The following is a 27,127-nucleotide window of genomic DNA, read 5'->3' on the forward strand; positions in this document are numbered from 1 at the left end:
CATCGCTGCTGCTCTTTCAGCACCAACCGACAGCAACACTCCTCCAGCTCTTCATGACCATGACTATTATTAAGGAGACATGATAATGTCAAAAGTCAAAAATTCATTCACACAAGTTTTTCGGTTCAAGTTTCATTTCATGTAAATAGTTTAAATTGTTCTTGCTAATAGTGTTAATAGTTATTAACAATATAGCCTTTGATCTTTCCTGAAGAGATTAAAATAAATCGACAATCGATATTTTCTATAGTGCTTACGTGACGCTCCAAATTAATTTCACTACTAATGAATTAAAAAATTGTAGCCCATCTAGGTTTCAATGCTAACAGCAATTACTGTACAGAAGAAGGCTAACAGTTACCTAATGTTGGCGTGCATCGATAGCCAGGATTTGTTCCGTAATGGCGTAATGCATACACGTTAAATTCACAATTCAATACATGGCTAAGCAAGTGTTAACACAAACTTCAACATATTATCTAAAGTTAAATGGAAAATTACTTAGATTTGTACGACAGCTCTCTCTCCTCTTGTCCATGCTCTTGTCTGTCCACCATTTTTCTCTCAGCACAATGTATGACGGTATATATCGGCTGTACGCTACTTTTCATGATGCATTGTGGGATACTTTGAGTCCACTACATAGGGTATAATAATTCCCAATATACACACAGCGCTACAAAATACAAAACATATCTATATCTCCATGAAGATTAAGGTCAGGGGGATGTTGTAATGTGGGTCTGTAAAGCCCATTGAGACATGTAATGGGCTAAACAAATGAACTTCACTTGATTGATTGTACAAGGCTTATCAGACTTGTTTTATCTGCACATGTGAGCGTGAACCTCTTTTGATGTAAGCTATAAGTGTGTGCAATGTTTATGTGCCCATAGAGTTTAGGGTCACTCAAGGGGAGACATATTTTAGAAAATCATTTATTCTGAAAGAACAAATTGAAAACACAGTGTGAGTTGACTGATCCTCCGTGGCTTTACTGATTCATACATTAACTGCCAACTGAACTTAGTTGGATCAATACAACGACGATGTAAAACAATAACAATGTAATATAAAAATCACAGTATTACAATTTCAATATTTCAAAATACAGTAATCATGCATAAACTAGATATTTCCATTTCAAATCAATAGGCTAATAGAATCACAAAAAATACATATATACATAAAATAGGCTATTATATATAACAGCAAGCTATTAAAAATGATCAATTCTATATAAGAGCATTGAAAGTGCGATATCAGTCTATTATCTACAAATCTTATCATTTCCATTATAAAACAATTATCGTATTCCCTCATAACTTCAGTCACACAACATTTACATTAAAGATATATCTCTCATTCATCCTCTCTGCCTTCATGTGAAGTATTGCAACCTGTGAGCTGCCTGGTTGCCTTGGCAACGGTAAACAACAGCGCTGCTAATCAGCTGTTCGGGCTCTGGCTCTGTCTACATTCTATTAACCATTATAAACAAACTGAAAATAAACATTATTAACCGTTAGAAGAAAATTAATAAAACAAAGAAAATATAAACTACAAAACAGTCTAACATTAAATCTTACACATACGTATATATCAGTGGAGTCAGGCAAACTTTACATCTGACTCCCTTTGATGTTTTTGCAGGTGTAATTTGACAATAACCATCATCGTAAACGGCAAGCTAGTGCCAACTCGTCCCAGTTTAGGACACCAAGCTAGCGTAAATACCACTGACAAACTACAAACTACACGCTAGAATACATAACAGTACATCAAATAGAAAGACTGTATAAATGCTTACATGACATTTACCCACTGTAAGGGACCGAGCTGGCAGACAAAGGAGACTCAGGTGGTTTCAAAAAAGAGGGTTTTTTATTTTACCCAAAAAATGCAAACAAAAGGTACAAATAACAAACAATGTAAATAAAGTTCAGGGCCCATAAAAGAGGTCAAATAAACAGAACTCAACTAAAGTGAACTTAACCCTACTAACAGACCTTCCAAAATGAACACAAAGGGGAACATATATACTGGCTGATCAGACCATAACAGAAGAGGGGTAACTAACAAATGACAACCACTACCAACTAAGCAATAAACAGAATTCCCCCCCAACACAGGTTAACTCAACTAAATCAACTAAACCAAAAATACCCAACTAAACATTCAATAAAGAGAAACAAACAATATCACTAAACTTGAAATAAACAGTTCCCCCCTATGAGGTGGCAGGACTTGATATGACCCAATCGCCCACTTCCTGTATTTAACCATTCCATGTCCTGGTGCACATCCTTTGCCCAGGCCTGGCCAGATGTCCTCCAGGAGCAGCACCCCAACACTGGTAACTCAAAAAAAGGAAAATTAGAACTTAAACTAATGACTGTACAAAAGTTAACCAAATGTGCGCGCTACAAATAGAAACTAATGTACTGCCAAACTGTACAATAAAATGAGTATGATGTATGAAACAGAATCCAGTGTGTTGTTATTTATTTGTATGTAATGTGAAATGTAATTAAATTAGCTAACTGAGGAAAAAATTAACTACAAATGTAAAAGAAACCAAAGTGTGAGTGCCAGCTGGGATACAAACTTCAAACCGGCTGTGTGGCTGCAAGTGCGGCCATCACACCCACCCATTATTACAATGCAGAAGATGGGAGTGGGTATCTGGCATGGAGACTGAAATTTGTTCAAAGGGAAGCATCAAAGGGACAAAGCAGAGTTAGCTTGCTGCTAACTCTGTAAGGAATGCACAAAAGAGTGACTTGGGCCCTCTGACCTGCATGACTGGAGCACCAACTACCCAGCAAGGCCTGCATCCTTCAGCCTTGGAACCAAACTCTTCTCAGCCTGATTCATCCACGGCTTTGCCAGCTAAGAAACAGCACACCTACAGAGCCCAAGAAGGTCTGCTGCAGGGAGATACCACAGGTAGTGTGAATGCTTGATGAATGAAATTGTAATAATGCAGTCATTATCTTTTCTTCATTCCATCCCAGATAGCAAAATTGCTGTGGCCCAGATCCAGCCCACAACAGACACTTTTGGCACTTTCATCCGGTCCACATACCACATGGACTGATGGCACTTGGGCAGTCCACCCCTGATTCCCAGATCTGGGCCACAAGCAAGTCGTATGTCAACCAAGAACAAACCAGATAAAGCACAACTGGCCCACACCCAGAATACACATACCTGAGAGCACTGCATCTTTACCAAAAAAGGCCCACATTTGATTTGGGATATTTGGGTCATATTTGCTATTTTACATGTGGGCCATTTCAGGCTCACATTCATTTTGTGCGGGCCAGAAGAAGGGGCCACTTCCGTATGCTATCTGGGATGTCATTTACCTTTTCAAATTTACAAGAAGACTACAGCACCTTTAGAACCACAATTATGATTGTTATTATTATTACTCATTTACAAATGAGTAAGGAAGAAAATACAATAAATTACTGTTTCCTCTATCTTATATTGCTTCATGTTTGTCACATGTTAACTTGTTACACATCAGTGTTTCTCCCGTATTCATTCAGTAGCAGCACACCACCGCTGCAAAATTGTGAGCGCTGCTGCAAAAATTTCATTTCTTCCTGGAGAATCACTCCACACTAAATATGTGATTATTTTTGCCTGCGGTTTGGTTTATAACAATGTTCCACAGCTGGTGGGTACCGAGGCGTTCAATCTCACACTTTTCTTCAAAGGCAGACAAATTTGTGTTGTAGAAGATAATCTTCTTTGTTCATGAAGGCACTTACTTTCCAAGAGAAATGCAACTTCTGCTAACTGCTAACTACACGAATGATGACAAGTTACTCAGCAAAAACAGTCAAAGAAATAGCAGCCGGGCGACAGGTAATCAGCCCCACTTAGCATCAGATTTATGTCATCTGCTTGTATTCCCAAAAGCTTTGGGCATGAGTATTGTTGTTTCCCTGTACTCAAAGCATTTGATGTTGTGAGAGTGAGGCTATCTCCACATAGTGGTTTCTGGAGACAAACGCACTTAAAATCAGCCTTTTAAAGCTTGCATCAAGCCACTGACTTCAAATGATTAGAATAACAATAAATAACAGCAACAACCAACTATTTTATGTCATTCATTCATATGAAATAATAAGTAATCAATTTCTAAATTACTCAGTGCCACAGAAACCACTTTTTTCTGCAGCCAGCAGATGGGGCTGCCCTAAATGACCCTTCGTCACTGCTCCTATAGGCGAAAGTGCATTTTTGTAGCTTTCATTGTCTTTTCTTCAAAAGGAAAATCCAGTATTTTTTTGGGACTTGGTCCAATATTGAGCAAAAGTGTTTTAGCCGGCACCTGTGGAACGATTAGTCAGTTGATTGATGCAAAAAAGTCAACCCATGGCCATCTTCTCATCCAGTGACCTTTTTGAAAATGCTTGTACAGACTGCTTTGTTTTCCCTGTTTTGGTCTGCAGGAAGTGAGTGTTTGTCAGTGATTTGTGTTGTTGTGCTGCTCTCAGTGTGAATGCACAGATAAAGCACTGACAATAAATCTCCTTATAACTCTCCTTAGAGTGATTTTATCAGTGTCATGAAATATCCCCCACTAGTTATCAACATTTAGTGAAAAATGGTGAGTGTTAGAGAGAAACAGAGGAAGAAAAACACTGCACACAGATATGCTCCTCTCTGTTATCCAGATGCACTGAAGAACAACTTGGAGTTTGAGTGAAGAGACATCAAAGCCACAAAAGTAGGCAGAGATGGACACATTTTATCCCCAACATCTTCTGAAGTTCATCTGTCTCTGAGGTTTGTCTTAGTAAGAGCTGGATTACACCTCCAGAGGCTCCCAAAACTAAACTGCTGAAGAACTGGAGAAATGAAGAAATGAAGTAATTTCATCAGTTCTCCCAATGTCTGAGGTAAATGCTTCAAAGAAATCACTGCAGCCAGAAGACAGTTTGTCCTGAACATGATTTTTGGATATTACATTTATTTGATAAAAGAAATAAAACCAAATCAAAATATTTTTGTGATGAAGCCATTTCATCAATTTCATCTGCACTGTGCACCATGTTTCAAGCCAACAAAATGAATCCAAAGCATACGCTGTGTCCCAGTTCCACACAACTTACTAACTGCACTGTACTACTTTTTAAAGTGTAGCATACAGTTTTTTTTAAGTTTGCCTAAAAGAAATCAATAGACTTAACAGTTTTATACAAACAGTATAAAACTCTCCAAAGGGGAGAATTTTCACCGCAAAACCGACTCTCAAACAGGGCAGAAAGTGTATCCTGTATCTAGCTAGCTAGCCCAGCTAGCACCCTGAATCTCTCTATATAAAGCAAAGAATCTCTGTCTGTATGTATGTTTGTCCTTTGCATATCTCAAGAACTGTTCATCTGATCTACTTCACACTTGGCAGGTGTATTGTTGGGAAAACAAGGGAGTGCACTGTTGAAATTTGGTGCAATTTGGACACACAACACGTAACATTAATATTAATAAGCTTGGAATAAACAAGTGAACAGCGAGCCGCTCTGCTCTGCAGCAGCGGGGTGGAGCTTCTGGGCTCGGCTACTGCATGTCGTGGTCAGAGCTGTACAACCCTGCCATGAGAGAGAGGGCGAGAGAATTGCATGCATCAGTGAGTGACAGAGACAGTGCTGGTGAGGAGAGACAGTGGTAGAAAGCTTTCTCTGAGAGAGAGAAAGCCTGTGAATGACAAAAATAAAACATTTTTTTCTGATTATTTCACGGCGGTTACGTTCTAAAACACAAATAAACAACCATCAAACACTCAGCAAGTGATGCACTGTGGAGACAGATGCTCATTTGGTGCAATTTGGACACGTGACACGTTTAATATTAACAAACTTTGAATAAACAAGCGAACAGCAAGCCACTCAGCTCCGTGTCTGAGTGCAGCGGGGGCTGTTTGATATAAACATCGTCACAACACAGTTGGGCGGGGCTTCTAGGCTCTGTGTTGCTGTGCAGGACAAAGGCACACGCCCTGCTCAGTTAAACTGCCCAAGAGAGAAGAATGAGCACACACAGGAGAAAGAAACAGAGGTGGAGGCAGTAAAAGCCAATGGGAGCACAGCAGAATCGAATTGAAATGAAAAAGAATTGATTGGCAGCAGAATCAACCAATGGAAGGTCATAAACTGCTTCTACGGTTCAACCTCAGTTTCATCTCACCGGTGAAGTTACTGTCTGGATTTAAACCATTTCATTTATTAAGTCCATGTTGTTTTAATTGATACAATTGTAAGAAATAATAAGCAGTAATAATAAGCAATCGACCTGTTCTGAACAGGTACGTTTTGAACAGGCACTGCACTAGTTGGTAACAAAGCCCTGAAATGAGCTGCACCTGCAGTATTTGGTTTCCACCAGCAAGTGAGTCCTTTGGTGCCCTGGATACAAGGTCATCAGTCATATTGTACAATGCCACAGTAGTAGCAGTGCATTGTCTTGTATTGCTAATTTGTACAGCTTGTTTTAAAGCTTCCACTGTGATCGCTAGCAGAAGATTGTCAATGAAAAACCAGACCTCATATGTTATTGAGGTAGAAAATTGATGAAAACACACCAAAGTCATTTTTACCTGGTACTACACAGGATGGGTTGAATTGTACAAGAGAACCAGAGGAGATAAAATGAGAAAACACTGAAGTGAAATTCATTGTTCTCTCTCGTTTTCAAATCTGTCGTGTCTCTCTCCCTGGCTTTGCACATAAAGGAGGCAGGGCGGCTCTGAAAGGACCTGTGTGTCTGCAGGCAGTGCAGGGTTGTTGTTGCCATTAGCCAGGTGCTTTCACATGTGGCCAGCTGACTCATAGCTGCCAGATGAGTGAGTCAGGGGGAGGGAGAAAAAAAGATTCAAGACTGTGCTCATAGAGAACCAGAGAGTGCCCCCAGTTCAAATCTGGCCAGGGCTCCTTGTTGCATCTCTCTCTCCCTCATTTCCTATGTTATGTTTCCTATGCTATCTAATAACCCCCCTAGAGAGTGCACTGCAGCAAATCCACAATGCAACATTATGTAGACCAAGGCCTTTTTATTCAAACTGCAGCTGTGTGAGATAGAGTGGGGTGCACTAACCTGACTTCCCACAAGGTAAATTAAATTAGACTAAACTACATTAAACTTTTACCTTAAATATATTGACCTTTTTACCAAAATGCAGAAATTTCATCGTAGAACAAAATGGAGAAGTTCATTTTGGGGGTCTCTGAGTTCCCAAAGGTTTGTAACTAAAGCAATTCTACCAGAAAAAATCTCAAACATGGCTGAAAATATCTGAAAGGATGGGAATACCCTGTTAGAAAATGATACAGTGATTGTTTACATTGTGTAGCATCCTAGAATACCTGCAGCTCTGCAGGCTGGGTAACGCTTTACGTAATTAAGTAACCTTAGTCCTACACTCTAAGTGTGCACTGTCCTGGCAAGTTACGTTAGCTGCAACTGTCATTTTGTTTGTTCTTAAGAGAACATCATGGTTTACAAGTATTAAGCTGCTTTTAAATCTTGAAAACTAATATATATATGATATCTATTGACATTTTGAAAATAATAATAATAATAATAATAATTGCTATCAGTCAAATCATCTTTAACTTTGTTCATTGTGTGTATTGTCTCTTTTCTGGTAAATGAATTATACTCAAAATATGAGTGTAGGGAGGTGGAGAGAAAGTCTGTAACCATAACTGTACAGAAGCATACAAAAATAACAGTTACACTTAATGGATAGTGAAAAGACAACCAGACAAACAAATCCACAAGGTGTGTGTGTTGGTGTTGGGGGGGGGGGCATTGGGGGAGGGAGACAAAGTGAGAACGGAAAAAAATGGAAATGATTCAAGAGGCACTGGATTATTTACACGATATTATCATATGTTTATTATCAACATGATATCAATATTTAATTTTTTAGATATTACAGTTATCGTCAATACCGGTATATCACAAACACCCTAAAATGTCAGTATGAAGATTCTACATGGCTCCTGCTTTGAAAGACCTTTGAACCTTGACCTCACTGCATGTTTAAAGGCTTATTATTCAGCAACAAAAGGGGCTGCAGACATGGGATCATGGAGAGCTCTTGACCTCAGCTATCATGTCAGCATAGTCAACAACTGGGGGCACTGACAAATATGGTTAAAAAATTATTTTTCACCCATTTATCAATATCAAAGATGTGATTACACAAATGTGTCTACTATCCCCCTAAATTCCTTTTTATAACTTCCAATTCTAGGAAAAACACTGATATTTTATAAAAACTACAATGTAAAAACTAGAATTCTCTAGAAAGCTTGATACAAATCTACACCGCAGTTGTTCCTCCAGTTCAGGGTTGTAAGTAGGGTCATAAAAAGATTTATCTACTAAATATATCAAATATCTACTACAGCCGAACTAGTAGTTACACTGCATCTTGATGATTTGTGTGTATATATATATATAATATATTATATATATTATATATAAGATATTTTAGCCAAACAGGAGTCAAAGGCGCCAACTGCCCACAATGCAATAGGCACACACGGTGACCATGTTCCTCTGATGTCACACACAGCCATACAGCTCCTCCACTCCATCCAGACTGCTGCCACTAACACACTGTTAGCTTAGCCTGTTAGCATCTGCTACCGCCAATGATACTGAGAAAAATACATAAAACAGCTTGCAAGCTTATTAAATCTTTATCTACGGAGCTATGTGGAAGTTAATCAGGGATTCTTTCTTAGAAATGGAATAAAACCTGTTGATGCATCATCGCAGACAGGCTGGAAATAAAGCTGCTAACATTAGCTAGCCTAATACACTCAACAGCTCATAAAATCTGATTTTAATCCTGTTGCTTTGGTTGTTAAACTATCACGTTCAGTGGGTCTGTCAGTCAAACTTTCAAGTTTTCTTTCAGAAAAGGACAGCAATCTTAAATCTCAACATTTGAGATTTAATATTTGAGGTGAATGAAGTTCTGCACACAACAAGTCAGCGGGTCCTCTGATGCAGGTACCAGATCGGCTCAGCCTGCCAGATCAGCTTGGGGTCCTAGCTGTATTTTCTGCAGAGTACTGATGATGTACTTCCTTGTGGTCTTTGTTTGTTAGCTAACGTTAGCCACATTAGCTAATGTGAACTGGCTAACTAATCCAATTTAAGAATATTGTCCTTTACAAAATGCCATGAGTTATGTTTGTTTGTGTGGAGTTGGAGCGTGTCTTAGTACGGAGAATTCATCAATTTTTTCGGGTTCTATCATGCATGCTACAGCTAAGTGGTGGCCTGCCAAAACGTTCCGAGTGGAACCAAGCCCCCAGGAACAGCGCCGGGCTGTGAGGCCAATTTGACATAGTGGCCGAACCGTGTAATTACAACATCACGTGACACTATTGGGCCCAAAAAGACTTTTTCCCATAGACTTACATTGTGAAGAGACGTTCATAAATCAGCGGATAATTTTTTTTAGCATCACAACCCCCGCGAAATGACTCTTCTCATTATCAGAATTTGATTCATTCGTTCCGATCACATTTCGAAAGCCCAAAAGAGCCGCACGATTGAAATGTTTTATCCCCATTCAAGTTAGCCGGATGCTAGAGACACAACTGAGGTTTCCTTTGTCAAGAAAGGGCAAACTACTCTTTTGTCACAGTATTGCAGCATTTTTGCTTTACTGAATTCCATTTGTGGGTTGTAGATGGAATTTGTTGTACTTTTTCTAATAAATAATGGAGCAGCCCATGTCCCAGACTGCAGCAGTACATTTATACCTAGCACAGAATTTAAAAAATAAAAAAATCTTGTGTACAGATGGGTCACTGTCTACATTAAATATATCAGACATATTAAAAAGTCAACATTAAAAATATTGTATAATCAAAATATCTGTATCTATAGAGAGATGTATTTTTAGATGTAAATATTGATATTTGCTCTAATAAATAGTATGAATATCAACATGTTGACGGGCGGGATCTCCTACATCTATTTAATGTACTTAAATTAATTTTGTTTCATGCTAATCTATGATTGGCCAAGACACTGACGCTCCAAGGGAGGACGTCCTCCATAACCAATCAACAACCAGAATGTAATATTGACATCGAGAACTATCCAATGACAGTTTCCAGATTTCATATACAATTCTCACCACTGTAAGGCAGAGTAGCAGCAGTAGATAGCTCCTTGCCTTAAGGACTGGCTTGTTGTAACAGCCTGAAGGATTCTTTATACATCCATGGAAGGACTGTTAACAACTGTTGTTAAGCTAACGGGAGAAATTATCTGGTCTGTGCAGCACAGCAGCCGCAGCAGGACGCCACTGGGGAGGCTGGAGAGAGAAGCATCCGGAGAAACAACAAGGAGAGTTAGCTTGTTTGTCATTGTTGCTAAAGATATCAGACTGGTTAACCAGCAGCCACAAAGTTCTGTTAACTAACAAACAAGATGACCAACAGCCACAAATGGACATTATGACATGAATACTTCATCTCCATGAAAGAAGGAAGACGTCAGATAACGTGAGTCAGATACAGCTTCTCTCTCTCTGTCTCTTTGGTCGCTAATTTCATCTCTGGTGATTAAATGTGTCTGTGGCTGTTTTGTGAATTTATCTCCTCAACAAGAATGCAGCAGAGATCATAATGTGTTGTGGGTAACGTTAGTTTGCTTGTTGAAGTTACAGTGAGGTGTCTGGACTCACTCATTCATTGGTTTTTAATTGAGTGGTTGTTCAGTCACCTGTTGATGTTGCATGATTAACGTTAGTGTGCAGGAAGTCTGGCTGCTTGCTTCTGACAGTTTCTTTAGTTCGTTTTTAAGCTGAGTCGTATATTGAGTAATAAGCTTAAAGTAACTAGAAAAACAAGTGTCAACTAGTGGTGTAACGGATCGTAGTTGATCCGTTACACCCCCCACGGTTCAGCAGGCATATGAACTGCGGATTAATTGCAAAATTTAATGTCTCATTTAAGACAAAGTAAACAAACTGCTGTAAGTACAAGTCATGGACAGACAGCGTGTCGCTAACAGAGAATTTGAAGAGCAACGATCAAACCAGCATCTAACGGGTTGAAGTGACATTTGCAGTTATGTTTACCTGTTTAATGTGCTGCAGCTGAGCAGCTAATTAGCATCTAGCTGCTAACTGACGTTAGCGGTGAATGTTTGTCTGGTGGCTCGTTCAACAAGCTGCAGGACAAGACGTGTGTTCATGTTTCTATGTTATCATCAAGTCTTGATGATGTGGACAGAGGCTGTTTCATTCACTACCGTGTTTAAAAGAGGAAGGTATCAGCATTGAGTATTTTATATATTTCATTTTATTTAAACATTGGACATCTTAAATATTGTTTTCATTTAAGACCATGGGCAAAAGTTCCTTGCTAATTCTGGCTGTAAGTGTGTTACAGAATAAATAGAAAACAAAGTTTTATTAGTCTCCCCCTTTTTTTCGCTGATCCTAAAAATGATCCGATCCGTGACTCAAATCCGTGATACGATCCGAACCGTGAGTTTTGTGATCCGTTGCACTCCTAGTGTTAACATGTCAGCTTTGTAGACTATATTTTGTATGTCGTTCACACACACTTTCTGATGTGAACCTACACTTTTAGATCTGTGAATGTTTTTAGTGTTCAGCACTGATCTGTTCCTGTATCACATTATAAGCTTTGTGCTACTTTATATATTTCTGTATACTAAGAAAATACACAAGAAACACGTGTAAATCATGTGATATGTTGTCTGTTGTTGTCAACAAAGAATGATAGGCTACTGTAAATTTGAATTTCACTTTGTTGGTAAAATGACAGATCTGAACCACTCCACGGCTAAAATGAGCACTTCTTTGTTTAGAAACAACATGTATATGCTAAATGTCTTTAAAGAAGCAGCCTTTTCACCACTCAGGGGTTTTTGTTTTTGAAAGCAAATTGTTTTATTGGCAATTAACCCCACCCCTCTGATTTCATCAGGTGGGACAATGATATAGTATGATGCAGTTTGTTGTAAAATTGCATGTTGGTTTTCCTCCTGTCCTCCCCAATGTTTTGAGTCACCAGCCGCCACTTATATATATATATATATATATATATATATATATATATATATATATATATATATATATATACATATATATATATATATATGAAATAATTACATGTACAGTTTTGCTTTACATTTTATTTTCTCTTTCTCTACACAAACAATCGCACAATCAAAATTTGCTCATTTAAGTACGAGTCTCGGGCGCGAACACACGGCATCCCGAGTTTGAAAGTCATGCTGAGTGTCAGGAAAAAAGTGGAAAATTCGTGTCCATGCATATGAATCTATATATTAAATTCTGTTACTATTACTGCAACCTTTACACAACCTTTTTTTGTGAGATTTGCACGTCAATATATTTTTTCGAACTGTTGTTTTTGTCATGAGTACTTTAAGACAGAACGCGAATATTATGCAGCAAATAAGCAAGTGAAGGTCTAAGACGCATTTAAATAAAACAAAGTGTATTGTGTGATTAGCTGTAATCACCATGCAAAATAAGGGAGCAGGTACACAGAAGATGTTTGTTTTAACTGATTCTGACATCCACACTAAATTTATGCAATTTAAGCAATGATGATTTCCTGTCTGTTTCTAGCTTCTCTACTGTGTGTGTTACTTCATGTTTCTTGGCATCTATTGTCAGTTTGTCTCCATGTGTTGCTGTACCTCATGGGACTGTACGACTATGACTACCATTACTGGTTCAGCCTTAGCAGGTAGTGTACAGTGGGTTTATCAGAGCGTGTTTGCTGAAAACAGCTGCCTGCTGCTGCTAGAAATGAGGTCAATGAGAGCACTGAGTAATTTTGCCCTAAAACCAAATCTATGAGGATACAAAGCTCAGATGGTGAGAATATGAGTGACCAGTTGTATTTTACATGTAGACAAAAGAAAACCCCTTTTATTCATTGATTTATTTATTATTTACAACTCATTTTAAGACAGAGTGAACAAAGTGACAGATAAGGAAAGAAAGCTACGAGAGCTTTAAGACTTTCATGCTTGTCATGAAAACTGAACAGTAAATGTTATTGAAACCTCTCTCTCTCTCTGAGTCACCTCATCCCTCTTTTTCTCTTCCTCCATCCCCATCTTTGTCCTCATTATCCCCCTTTTTCAGTCACCTCTCCCGACCTCTGTCTGTCTGTCTGTCTGTCCTCTCTCCCCTTCTACAGTATATCCCTCTAAATCTCTACCTTTCTGCTTCCTGCTTTGATCTCATCTGTTCCGACTTATTCCCACTTTCCTCTACACACGCTGTCTTTGCTTTCTAAGCACATTATGCACTTTGTTTCCCTCAGTAGTAGGTGAGCAAGATTAAGCTGAGTTAGTTCCTTGCTCTCCTCTCTTCATGCTCTTCCTGCTGTCAGACTTCATTTCCTCCATGTGTTCTGCAGAATGTACTGTACATCCATCTTTTCCTGTCTTCTTTGTAAACCTACTTACACTATGTTTTATTATGAGTTTATTTTTGCCTCTCTCTTATTAATATTTTTGATTATAAATAGCACCTTTACTTCTGCCCAGCAGTCTGATTCTTCAACATCCTTTTTACAGTTTTCCAGTAGTAGATAACATCTTCTGTCCTTCACATTGGGTAAACGGCACCACATGCCTTCTAATCATGATGTTTGAATCTTTGTCCTCCAGCAAACTCGCCTCCTCTCCTCCCTCAGTGTCAATGCTGTTTGGAGTATTGCTTCTTGTGTGAGGAAGTTTTTTTTCCAGATGGCAAAACACTTTTGATTGGAATGTCTTTATTGACTGATCAGCTGATCTGACGGGACAGTAAAAGGAACAGCTGGACTGGACTGTCCTGTGAAAACAGCTTTACTGCAATGTTAGAATTGTGTTTTATTATTTACCAACACAAACATCCTCCACATCACTGCAAAAACACAAGCAGAAACAAACAAACAATATAGACAATAGGGCTGTAGTCTGCTGGTCGACTGGTCGATTAGTTGGTCGATATGCTCTCGTCTAACTAAATTCTCATTGGTCGAATAATCTCCGTGTTATTTTCATAAGGAGAAAAGTGCTACATCAATAGCTTTCCAGGATTAATCCATTATGTCCTGCGGCGGGAGGAACAGACTAACAAATTACCTGTGAAAACGGGGGTGTTTTGAATACACCCCCGTTTTCACAAGTTTGAACTCGCCCAACCTAATGGAGACTGCTGGGTCTGACTGTACTCAACGTTTACTGAACGTTTACTGAATCATTGTTTCTCCATAATGACACAACGAGAACCCCCGCCAGGCCAAAAAAGTATTTTTTAATATTTGATATCCGAATGAATATCCATTCATCTGTTAATCAATAGCGTTTGGGAGTCTGTGCAGCTCTGTTCCGGTACGTGAGTCAACCTCTGTCGTTGCCTGGGAAACTACTGGTAGCGTAACGCCGTTGAGCGAGTGGGAAAGAGCGAGGGGCAGAGAAGTGACGGTTGATGCAGGCGGAGCAGAGGAAAAGGTTAGTAGTAAGTTGTCAGTCTGGCAGTAAATGTACAGCACAGACTACAGTGTGTCAGTTAATAAATGCTAAAAAGTCACGTCTGTTGTCTCCCCAAATGCTGGAAAAGTCAAGGAGGTTAGCTCCAAAGTTAGCAACAATGGGTTAGCCTAGCCTGAAGACACAAAACAGAGAAATACAGAACAGAGAAATGTGTGGCTGCCGAGTTTACTGTGTCCTAATAGACAAAGCGCTTCCATAATCTGACCGTAGACTTTCAGGAACTGCCTGATACTGAATATCTTTGAACAGTCTCCCACTGTAGACTTCCAGTCTTGAATTGTTGGAGCCAGATTTGATTTCCAAAATAATATTGTATGATTATAATACTGTAGATTAATCATATAAACTGTGAAGCTCTTACATCATCATATTTACTCATAAAATAAAAATATTATGTGTGTAGAATTTGAGTCATAAATGAATGATTAAAACACTGTAACATTCTTTATGATTTCTTCATAAACCAAAAAGCTTTTTCTAACTTTCCATTCCAAGTGCATCTTGGTTCATTGAGGAAACGTATACAGCTACAGTCCTGCTGTTGTTATTACTGCCATAATATCAGCTGAGCCTGGACAGGACATCACTTATACTTTACCTGTGCTCTCTCACAAACTAATGAGGCTTTATAGCTGGTTTCTCCCTCACGTCCATTCTGTTCTGTTGGTAATAAACAGATTTTAATCAGTCTCATTCTATAGGCCTGACAGCTGTAGATCCATAATCAGTATCAGAGTAGCAGTTATCAGGTGTTTTCCTTTTAAAACTGACTTATTTAACACGTTTGACAGTTGAGACGATGCACCTGGTGAGTAACTGTTGTCTCCTCAAAATGAGGCTGGAGTGAGCCAGGACGTCTGCTTTGGTGAATTAAACTCCTCCATCCTCACATGTGATGCATCTCTGTCTTTGGGCAATAATTCAGTATAAATATGAATTGAATTGATTTGACATGATGGTTAGTTGTCTGTCTCCTCTACAAGAGTCTAACACTTTGTGGACAGGAAGGAAAAAATGTCAACAAAACCAGCAATTACATTTCCTTCAAAACATATTAGGCAAAACAATTCAACAGTATGAACATCTATTGAAGATCTGTCTTCTCTTTCTTTGTTTCTATACTTATTGAACGTAACACTCAGTGTTTGCTGTTGTGGACAATGATGAGACTTCTTGATCACTGAGGTCCATTTCAAGCATAAAGACTCAATAACACTGAGAGTAAAATACACAAATAAAGAGCAGGATCAAATCCTTCTTAATTCTCAAGTTATTTATTTATTTCTTTTTATTTACAGCTGGTCGTTCCCAGAGAGCAAGCCACGTTGATTCAGAGCAACTCATCTCCATGTCTGACAGTAACAGTCCAATCCAGAGCCGCATTAGAATGATGTATGTAGGAGACGAGTTGTGTGGCGACAGTGGCGAGGAAAAACTCCCTCTAACGTGGAGAAACCTCGGGAGGAACCAGGCTCTCTGGAAGAAGCCCCTCCTCCTGAGGGCTGGGGGTCCTCCTGCTGCTTCAGACCACGATACGAGCTGCAGGTCCGACCTGAACCTCCGTCTTCTCCTTCACCACCTGCAGAAAGACAAAAGAGAAGAACACACTTACCTGTGATGTCCAGTTCCCGTGGTCGCTCGCCTCCACTGCATCATCTTCAGCAGAGTGCCACACAGTCCCCCATCTCCACACTGCTCTACATCTGAGAACAGAGAAAAACACTTGCAGTCATACAGAGTGGGTGGATTAGACAATCCCTGTGAACAACAACGTGTGTGTGGGCTCACTGTCTGGAGAAACAGTTCAAATCAAACAACATCAGAGTCACTTTGACTTCAGGAAGAGACACTTTTGTCATCTTACCCGTCTTTGGTAGAAAAGGATGTAGGCATCTCGCTGCCGCCGCTCACAGACAGAGGCCCCCTTTGTCTCTGTGACCTCTGAATCGTTATAAATGAGCCAGCGGTCAGCGAGGTCATCCAGCTCCACATCTGGGTGCACTCCGTCACTTATGTAGTGTCCTAACAGGAGAGGAGTCACTGTTAGATCAGGTGTCTTAACTTGCACAGGTTACGAAGGTCAACTGATCTCTACAGCTGACTTGTGTATGATTCATTTCAGTTCAAAAAATGGTTTAACAAAAATGCTCAAATAATGAGTCTGAGAAGCTGATAGATGAACCACAGAAGGTGACAGTGTGATGTCAGCGTGTCATCATCTTACCTTGTTCCCCTCCAGAGCCTAAATGGCTGATGACGCTCACCAGACTGTACCAACCATCAGCCTGAGGAGGAACACAGTCAACAACACACACATATAAAACACCAGTACACACAGACCACATGTTTACTTTGTATTTGGACTCAGGTGAGTTGTTTCTTACCTGGCTGGAGGTCACCAGCAGCTCTCTGAACAGCTCCACTGGGTATCGAAGCTTCTCCAGCTGCAGGAACGGAGTGAAGCTGAAACGTTTCAGATGAAGCATCAGCACCCTGTAGACAGGAAGTAAACACAAGAAGAAGAAAAGACATGAGAACCAGGAGATAAAGGAGAAGTAAAGTGTGTGTGTGTGTGTGTGTGTGTGTGTGTGTGTGTGTGTGTGTGTGTGTAGTTCAGCAGGTCCTTTAAGGTCAGTGGACCACAGTTGGATGTGATGTCACTCACTTGGGAAGGTTCACAAAGGTGGACTGCTGGCCAGATGTGTTGGCACCGCAGTCACACCTGAAGTCCAAGTCTGTCTCCTGAACAACAGAGACAACATGCTGTCAGTGACATACTGCATACTAAAACAGCAAGGATGATGTCACTGAAGGAGGACAGGTGGATCTTACCTTCAGGTAATCCTGGAGCATCTGCTGGACTGAAGCTCCAGGCACCAGGTCCAGAGACAGGTTGTTGAAGTCCTCTTCTCTGGTAGTCCGGGCTCCACACCTGCACATTCAAGGGACAGAACATCAAATGACAGCTGCAGAGGTCATGATGAGGCGTCCTGTTGTAGGGATTTAGTAGCACAGCTGGAAGGTTAAAGAAGGTTCAAAATCTCTGTGGCATCCTGATTTAACATTAAGACTTAATGTGGAAACTTTTGACAATGTTTTGTATTTATGGGGAAAAGAAGGAAAATGGGAGAAAGGTGTTTTGCTGTTTCACTGAAGATATGTGATATGACATATGGCATATATACATAAAAAAGCTGTATGAAGAGACAAGTGTGTTGAGCTGTGATTGTGTGTGATGTGTTTCTCTGTCTTCTTTTACCTCTTGCAGATCCTTGTGTTCTTCATCTGGAACTCAAAGTGGTCTTCAACGGGGCACCTGTAGCGTCTTCCCACGCGGGCAGCTGCTTCCTGCAGCGCTGGCGACAAACTCCTCATCTGATCCAGGAGAGTTGTCAGCAACTCATGAGCATCCTGAACACACAGAGACACACACAGGGTTTGATGCACAGAGGAGGAACTATCAGGAGGAGGTGAAACAACAGAAACAATCAAAGCAGCTGACTCACTTTCTGGTTGAAATCCTGGAACTCCTGAGCCTGGACAGAGAGGGCGCTCTTGAACATAAAGAGGGCCTGGAGTTTGTCACGGACGTCGACGGAGCGGTGAAGCAACGCGATGTTCATGAGTCTTCTGCAGAGGGTGAAGAAAAAATAAGAGAGGAGAGCTTCTGCTGTTATTTCAGTTCAATGTGTATGTGTGTGTGTGTGTGTGTGTGTGTGTGTGTGTGTGTGGCTGCTGTACCTGATCAGTTCAGCCTGAGGCACTGAACCCCACACCTCCACCTGGCACATGATGTCTGTGATGAAGTCCTTCAGCGTGAACAGGCTCTGAAGGCTGGAGTTCATATAGCAGATCTGAGCTGGATTGGGAAACCTGACACACAAACACAACTCGTCAGCACACACATCAACATCACTAACTGCAGCTGCTTTTCTCTCACTAGTTAGATTTCACTTTGCTTTGATGGATTTATGTTCTGTTACAGATCCATTTGTTAGTTTAGAGATGTGACAGAGCAACAACAAACCTTCTGTTAAATATTTGTGTTGTGAAACAGATTTACTCACCCAAACCAGTCGACCTGCTGACCTCTGAGTCTCTGGGAGGTCATGACATCACCATGACGGACGTGATGTGTTTTGGCACTACAAGAAGAGAGAAACACACACATAAACATACAGTCAATGTTTTCATGTAAAAGTGATGTAACGATCACACATGTGTTGACAGAGCTGATGCTGATGCTGCAGTACTGCCACACTAAAGAGACCAGATGTTGTCTGAAGAGCTTTTCATGTGAAAAAGTGAGAAAATGTTGATTACAATCAGGAACTATCTGATCAAAGAATAAGTCAACAAATCTGATCAGACATCAGATGGCAGCTTTTGATATTTTTGTGCTTTTGAATGTGAACTATGAACATGTGACAGTGACCTGTTGGAGGACGAGTCCTGGTTGGTCAGTGTCCGATACCCAGAGAGGAGGAAAGATGTGAGTCTGTGCAGCTCATGTTTTCTGTTGGCTGCTTTCTTCTCTGTCTTCGTCACAGCTTCCTCCTCTTCCTCGGTGAGAGCATCAAACTCCACCACCTCATCAACCTCATCAGCAGTGAGAGTCCCATCTGTAGCTTTGACAGGGCTGCAACATGGAGGGAGAGACAGGCTGTAATTCTGTAGCAGACTTTGTTTTTGCTTGACTTTCTTTCTTCCTGACAAACACTGTCAGTGATGTGAAAAGAGTCTCGTTACCTCCTCTGAGGTTTCTGAGGGATTCTCTGCTCTCCGTCGTCTCCCTGGTCGTCGGCAGCCGGAGCGACTCGTCGATTTCTCTGTTGGAGGAAACAAAGACTCTCACAGTTCAGTAACACAGAGACACACTTTTGAATCCTTTACTAGTCCAGACTGGTGACTGTGTGATTGATGTGAAGCAGTGAAACTTACTCTGCAGCAGTCGAAGACTCGGCACCTCCAGCGAGTCTTCTTCTCTGGTTGTTGGTTGGCTGGAGCGTCTGAGGAGGTGACTCTGCTGACAAACACAGCTGGTTAATCTACTGCTGACTTAGTTTGAACTGTGGATAAATCATTTCCTGACTCTTAGTACAGACACTGTCAGCTCTGCTAGTGGGAGGAGGAATGATGTTTTTACCTCTGTTGGTGGCCGGAGCGTTGTCCCCTTTCCTCTCTTTCCCTTTCGCTCTTCTGACGTGACAACAAAAACTATCATAAGAATAAAGTATGTCTGACATCTTTTGTGGCTAAATACCAAATAGAGAGTTTACAAACTGCTCAAATCAGGTGAATGTGAAGCACTTCCTGTCAAACATACCACAGGTCGACCGAACAGTCTGTGCAGCCAAGGAGTCCTTCCTGGTGGCTTCTCCACAGAGGACTTCTGACTGCTGATAAAACACAAACACACTTTGACTTTTCACCATCAACTCATGTTTACAATCATTTGACAGCATTGTTTGAATGGACTGATCACTCTCCATAGTCAATACAGCAAATAACAGAATAGTGTCATTTGACTCATTTATTCAACTTTCAGTCATTTATGAAGCAAAAATCTCAAACATTTCCTGGTTCCAGCTTCATAAATGTGAGGATTTGCTGCCTTTCTCTGGTTTATGTCCTTGTTTACTGAATATCTTTTGACATTTGTAGATGTCAACTTGGAACTTGTAGACTAGAATTAATAGATTCATAGAAAAAATCATTCATAATGAACATAATTGTTAGTAGCAGGTGTAAACCAGAGCTGGTTTTAAGTGCAAGTCAAGTCTTTGTAAGCAAATGACAAGTTAGTGTGTGACGCAGGGGACCATTACAAATATAGAAAAAGTAGAAACCCTGTAACACTTGTAATAAATCCTGATGATTCAACTCTGTGCTCACTCTGGAGGCTGTAGTTAGTGTTGATGTGTTGGAGTACATCATGATGGAAGTTTCTGACTCCATACATTTAAGAGAAGTTGACTAAATATCAGAAACACCTTTCAATATACTGTAGTCCACTACAACATCACTACAGTCTGCATCTCATGGTACAGGTGTTTCTATTTTTCTGCTCACTCAGTTCACTGTGTGCAGGTGAACTTTTCTTACCTCGCACTAGAGATGGAGCACAGCTGGCTCTCATCTTCCACAACTGACACTTTATTTTTCTGTTCAGGATAAAGAAAAATGTAGCAAATTAATTGTTAATTGAAAGAAAAATCATGTGTCTTCATAGCAGATATAAGCTGTGTTCACAGACCCTGCTATCTATAAAAGTCTTGTTGAAGAAAGTCAGAGAAATAGCACTATTTCTGACTTCCAAGTTGACATAAACAAGGTGGAAAGTACAGAAAGTGTGTAACATTTGTAAAACTAACCTTTCGTAGACAGCGAGGCATTTTAAACATGGTTGCAGATCTTTCCGTAGATACAACGTGAGTAAAATGTTAACCAGCTGCTCTGTACTGTTTCAGGATCTTAAGTCAAAATCTGCTGAGCTGAATCAGAATGTCCTTTGTTGCATCATGACATGACAGTTCTAGAATGTCAGTCTCTATGACACAGACACTGCTGTCCATCCAATACTGTACATTATAGAATACAGACAGTGTACATGATTAAAATCATATATAGTCATTGCTACTAACAGTAGATACAGTATTTTAGTCTTGACTGCCTCACAAAGCATAAGCAAAGTGTCAACAAATGTTCAACAAGCAGACAAACCTGAATTTATAAATGAATATATATGTAAATGAACTTAATAGAATGTATTTACTGTCAATTATTATCATAGATCACTAATAATATCTGATCCTGAGCTGATGGCTGAGATCAGTCACTGTTGGTTAGTGTGTTCTTTAAAAGGCTGGCACTGTTTTATGTTCTCTTTACTGTCAACAAATCCCATTAAAAGACCAAAACCAATAGTGTGTTCATCCATCTCTCCATACTTTCTGTCTCAGAAAGTCTCCTACTGAAGATTCAAGTCTTTGAAAACAGCTCACAAATTACAGTTTCATTTTCTACAGCTGGGCACTGTAGTTGTAGTTTGTATTACAGTTTTTTCAGTTGCTAACAAGCACCAATTAATACCGAAACCACTTTTTCAAAACTTTTCATACAGTGTGCATTACCAACATGAATCTCAGCCAAACAGTAAATCTCACCTCAAAAACTCACTCTAACCACTCAAACAGAGTGGTTACATAGATATAAAATGAGCTCATTTGAAAATAACACTGGCAACAATTCTTATCATCTTGTTTATTGTCACTCATGACACACTGACCTAAAAAACACTAACAGTGGCATAACATAAATGATGAAGTTTTATCTTTGAAGTTTGAATGATTTTTCACATAAATCGGTATATCATTATAGAATAAGTCTCAACTCAGGGATGCTTGTGGGCTTCTTTGCATGAACTGCTTCAGGTCCTTCCACAGCATTTCTATAGGATTAAGGTCAGGACTTTGACTTGGCCATTCCAAAACATTAACTTTCTTCTGCTCTAGCCATTGTTTGGTAGAACAACTCGTGTGTTTAGGATTGTTGTCTTACTGCATGACCCACTTTCTGTTGAGCACAGACAGATGACATTTTTTTTGACATTTTCCTGTAGAATGTGCTGGTACAACTCAGAACTCATAGTTCCTTCAATGATTGCAAGCTGTCCTGGTTCAGAGGCATCAAAGCAGCCCAAACCATGATACTACCACCACCATGTTTCACAGATGGGATAAGGTTCTTATCCTGGAATGCAGTGTTTGCTCATTGCCAAACATAATGCTTCTCATTTAAGCCAAAAAGTTCAATTTTGGTCTAATCCATCCACAGAACATTGTTCCAATCGCCTTCTGGCTGATCCATGTGGTCTTGAGCGAACCGCAGATGGCAACAATGTTCTTTCTGGAGAAGTGTTTTTTTCATTGCAACTCTGCCATGCACACCACTGATATTCAATGTTCTCCTGATGGTGGACTCATGAACATTGATTGTAGCCACTGAAAGAGCGGCCGTTAGTTTCCTAGACGTTACCCTGGGGTTTATTGAGTCCTCCCGGAGTATTACACACCTGCTCTTGGTGTGATTTTTGTTGTTCGACCACTCCTAGGCCGGGTAACAATGGTGTTGGATGTCTTCAATTTATATACAATCTGCCTGACAGTTGACTGGTGGAGGTTGTAACCTTTTCTAGCCTGCTAAGCATCAACAACTCTTCTTCTAAGGTCCTCAGAAATATCCTTTGTTTGAGCCATGAGCATAAAACTCATACTTTGATAGTGAGGACCCAGATTCTATTTCTTTAAATAAGACAGGGCCTCTCAGATTCACACTTGATTGTCATCCCATTGATTGAAACACCCGACTCTAATTTCCCCTTCAAGTAAATTGATAATCCTAGAGGTTCACATACTTTTCCATGCACAAATATGTAACACTGAATCATTTTCCTCAATAAATAAATGAACAAATGTAAGGTTTTTGTCTCATTTGTGTAACTGATGCCTCTTTATCTAGTTTTGGGACTTCAATGGAAATGTGATCACGTTTCAGGTCATATCTGTGCAGAAATAGAGCATATTCTAAAGGGTTCACAAACTTTCAAGCAGCACTGTATATCTCTATAAAATGCAACAAACCCTACTCAATATCAAATCATTCTTTCAAAGTACTGGAATGTTCTCTATCCAAGAGGGACATATAGTCAATCATAGCACAAGTATAATTACAAGTATAAGACATAGCAAGGTGTGACGTCACCCACTGGTTTGCATTGGAACCAGTTTGAAGCAAGCCCCCAGGAACAGCACCAGGCTTTGAAGCCAATTTGACATAGTGGCCAAACTGTGTAATTCACGTGATACTACTGGGCCCAAAAATATTTTTTCCCATATACTTACACTGTGAAAGAGACATCTGTAAATCAGCGGATACTTTTTTTTGAGCATCACAACCCCTTCGAAATGACTCATTTCAGTATCAGAATTTGATCCAGGTGAGCCAACTGTCAATCACAGCTGTCAATCAATGCCTACATGGCAGACATCAAAGCTACTATAAGTTTTCAAATCTTATTAAGGGAGCAATCATTTCCAAATTAGTGCTCATTGAAAGAAATGACTGACTTAGTGTTTCTGGAGAGAAGTTGAGGATTTTTGAATGGGAGTCGGTTGGAGCATCATGTGGCCGTCAGCAGTATTGCACTTTAAGGTATTTCCGCATTGCCTTCAGCCTCAAGCTGTGGTAGTTGCCGCTTGATTTAGTATGATGCTGTCATGTATGAATGTTTTATTAGGTGTATGTAAATATTCCACATTACTGCAGTCACATTTTAGCTTGAACAGCATGTAGTTTTCAATTTGGAAAAAAAGAGGAGATTCATAAACCTGAGGGTCAGGTCAAAAAATATTTTCATCCCTGTATTCCTGGTCATGCATATGAGTGTGTACATGCTGCAGTGGGTCTCAGTGTTGGTGTGTGGTGTGTTTGTGATTCACTGTCTCTCTTCCTGGATAGTGACTGCAGTGCCCTTCTCCCCTGGCTCGCCTTCCCAAATATCACTTGTCAATCATACTCTGTATTAGATGGTGCCCTTCTGGTGGCTCAGTGGGAGTCTTGTGTGTGAGTCCATGTTTGTGTAAACATGTGATGGTAAAAGTAGAGTAATGAACCTCTTCTTTTCAGAGGACGAGTGTAGACTCAGACAGTGTTGGTATTGATCCTGCAGGACACAAGCAGATGACACAAACACTGTCAAGGTTGGCCAGTTCACACATAAGCTTAAAATACTCAACCAACACCAAGTCTGCCATCTGGCACTTCATTTTCAGTTTGTTTGGACTACCCAGGGATTTGCAGAGGATGTTAGAGGAGCAGGGACAGATTCATAAAAGGTGGTTTTTGCAAATAATTAAATAATATATGCATGGAATTACTACTTTTGCAACACTGTTAAAGGGATATTAAAATTTATGTATTTAAAACAAACCCATGACTGAGGTTGGTTCAAACACTGCTGGATGACATAAGCTTTAGATAAGGTACATTAGACACTGGTTTATAAAACATTTTAACAGTTAATATTCCTTCCTCCCTTCCCTCCCTCCCTCCAAAAATATTGACAGAAGTGCTTGAACTTAACTATTTTCCTAAACGTATAATGACATTTAGTAATTCATGTAAATGTAGCTGCATTCACTGTCCTTATACACATATTCACCTGTTGAGCAAACATAACACATAAAATACAAAGAAAGGAAATATGTATGCTTACTGTAAATGTAATTGTACATTAGACGTTACTTTAATGTCTGACATTAATAACACAAACACAGTGACAACATCACTGCTGACTATAGTGAACTTAATGCAGATCAATTTGACACTAGGAACTTAGATTAATTTAGCTAACACTGAACGCATCTCATTGGCTGCTAGTTACAGAAGGGAGGAAAACATCCTTAATTTTGTCATATTTCTTTAGTGCATCATATAATCCTTATCTTGTAGCTAGTGGGGCCTTAAAGACTCAAATCAGCTTAGAAAAACAATTATTAGAACATGAAAAGGTAAAGGGTAATTCATCTAAGGCCTTTCTTGTTAAAAGAGACGTCACACGATTGGCCAGCATTTTCTATGCCAAACATAGACTATTTGAAATGGGGGACAAACCTGGGCAACTGCTTACACGTCTAGCAGCAGGTAGACAGGAATAAAATCCAATCTCTTCAATAAAAGATGGTTCAGGGAAGAACCATTATGAGACTAAGGCTCTTACTGAGAACTTTTACAAAAAGCTCTATACCTCTGAGTCCACTTTGAGCATGGACTATATACATAACTTCCTAGAAAACCTTAACCTCCCATCGCTTTCTGATGCAGACCAGATTGCTCTTAGGAGTCTTTACAAAATTTTACAAAAATACTTTTTCTTTTTTGCAAAGCTTGTCTCACTTTTTACTCTTTCAAATAATCAACAATCTACATAACTTTTCAGTACATATGTTTTTTTATTATTATAACATCAAAACAATGTTTTTGTCTCAAGGGAGCGTCTTATCACTTATAACACTTATAACAACACCATACAAACAGCACCAGAATTAAATAACAATAAGTGCAATTTTTTTTTTAAAAAAAGTCTCTATAGTGCCCTTTATTATAACACCAAAACAATGTTTTTGTCTCAAGTGAGGCTCTTATCACTTAATAGAAAAAACAACAGCAAACAAACAGCACCAGGATTAAATAACAACTGCAACTTAAAAAAAGAAAAAAAGTCTCTATAGAGTGCTTTTCACTTTTTCTGCTTTTTGGCAATGAAATCATATGCCTGAAGCTTGGCTCGTTTGAGGGTTTTCTCTGTGGGACTAGCTACAGCAGCAGTGGCTCTTGCTCCAGCAAATCATTCACACCTTCATGGAGATGGCCTCAGGCTTTGGAGAGGAGCTCCCTGACCAGTAGCACCATCTCAGCATGCAACACATGGAGCATGGGCTTCTCATGCTGCAACTTCAGGAACACCTGGAATGTTGGAAGCACACCTGAAAATCAGATTAGAACCTGATTAAAAGTGGCTGAATATGTTTCTAGATATTTAGACCAAGGGTGGTATTAGACAAAGTTGCATGAGTTACTACATAATTTCAACTAGAAACAGGACTCTGACCAGGCCACTCAAAAAAGAAAAGTGACTCAACATCCCTCTGTAAAGATCTATCAAGGCTGTGAGCTTGTCGAACTGTGAGAAGAACTGCACACAGATGCATGTCTTCCAGTTTTTGTCGACCACTGTTCCGATCCTTACAGACTTTGCCATTTGCCGTCGGAGAAGAATGATCTTAGCCTTCTCATCAGGTGTCACTTGATACTTGTCAAGAATCTGATTCAGGAGCCATTTGCATCATAAAAGGCATTATGCACATTAGATTAAGGGAAGACAACACCTGAAATAGCTATATTTGTTCTGACTTATTTCATGAGTTTGCCCAATTTGCATAATTTCATGATATAACATAAAGGTTGTAATACAGAACTATACTACATGTGCGTCTATATTAATAAGTTTCACTGATAGAAGAACAAAATTTATTTTGTCCCTATTCAACTGTGGTAAGTGGCCCTAAAACACATCCACCCACACCCACGTTTAGGTTATTAAGAAATTTCACATAGGATTGGCTATGTTGGCCTACTAGTACAGAGAAAATCTAAGGTTTAAGTAGTATAAAGTAAGTATCTCAATGATTTGTCAATTATTGTTTAATTGCCATTAATAATTTAACCAAAAAGAAGAATAAGAATTTAAGAATATATTAATCAATAATGCAGAAGATGAGGGATGTGCAGTGTCACTGTTAGACAATGTCCTGTAAATTTGGTGCATCACGTGGTTGCGCCACCATGTGGAGCCTCATACTTTTTAATGAGATTGAGCTACAGGAGTGTTTGGTGACTGCCCATAAGGGCCATATGAACTGTAAAACAAACACACCTCTCTGCCTTTGGAGGAAGATAAAAG

The 27,127-nt window shown here is 39.7% G+C and overlaps 1 protein-coding gene across 4 annotated transcripts; it reads right to left on the reverse strand.

Moving 5' to 3' along the window:
• Positions 1-15,856: 15,856 nt before the first annotated feature.
• LOC122992815 (ubiquitin carboxyl-terminal hydrolase 37-like) lies at positions 15,857-21,597 on the reverse strand. Of its 4 annotated transcripts, none has more exons than XM_044366767.1 (17): positions 20,979-21,597; positions 20,710-20,768; positions 19,931-20,003; positions 19,751-19,821; positions 19,546-19,627; positions 19,354-19,433; positions 19,040-19,243; positions 18,672-18,749; positions 18,346-18,477; positions 18,111-18,234; positions 17,864-18,015; positions 17,437-17,536; positions 17,270-17,346; positions 16,989-17,097; positions 16,829-16,889; positions 16,469-16,626; positions 15,857-16,307 (listed from the first exon to the last, which is right to left on the reverse strand). In XM_044366767.1, the coding sequence occupies exons 1-17, from the start codon at positions 21,006-21,008 to the stop codon at positions 16,302-16,304; spliced, it is 1,596 nt and encodes a 531-aa protein (XP_044222702.1). In that variant the 5' UTR covers positions 21,009-21,597; the 3' UTR covers positions 15,857-16,301. The 4 variants fall into 4 exon arrangements, with proteins under 4 accessions (XP_044222702.1, XP_044222701.1, XP_044222700.1 ...); XM_044366766.1 differs by lacking the exon at positions 20,979-21,597 and adding an exon at positions 20,861-20,972 and having other exon boundaries at positions 19,751-19,800; XM_044366765.1 differs by lacking the exon at positions 20,979-21,597 and adding an exon at positions 20,861-20,972 and having other exon boundaries at positions 19,751-19,803.
• Positions 21,598-27,127: the final 5,530 nt, after the last annotated feature.

The sequence above is a fragment of the Thunnus albacares genome, chromosome 11 (genome assembly GCF_914725855.1).
Source record: "Thunnus albacares chromosome 11, fThuAlb1.1, whole genome shotgun sequence".
Classification (NCBI taxonomy): Eukaryota; Metazoa; Chordata; class Actinopteri; order Scombriformes; family Scombridae; genus Thunnus; species Thunnus albacares.

What these genes read in the sequence shown, in the direction of transcription:
- LOC122992815 (XM_044366764.1), bottom strand. Translation starts at nt 20,965, where the DNA reads ATGTTACACACTTTCTGTACTTTCCACCTTGTTTATGTCAACTTGGAA. An exon ending in CCTCAGAAACCTCAGAGGAG is followed by an intron (nt 19,244 to 19,353) that starts GTAACGAGACTC and finishes TCCATGTTGCAG; the next exon opens with CCCTGTCAAAGCTACAGATG. An exon ending in AACACAAGGATCTGCAAGAG is followed by an intron (nt 17,537 to 17,863) that starts GTAAAAGAAGAC and finishes TTGAATGTGCAG; the next exon opens with GTGTGGAGCCCGGACTACCA.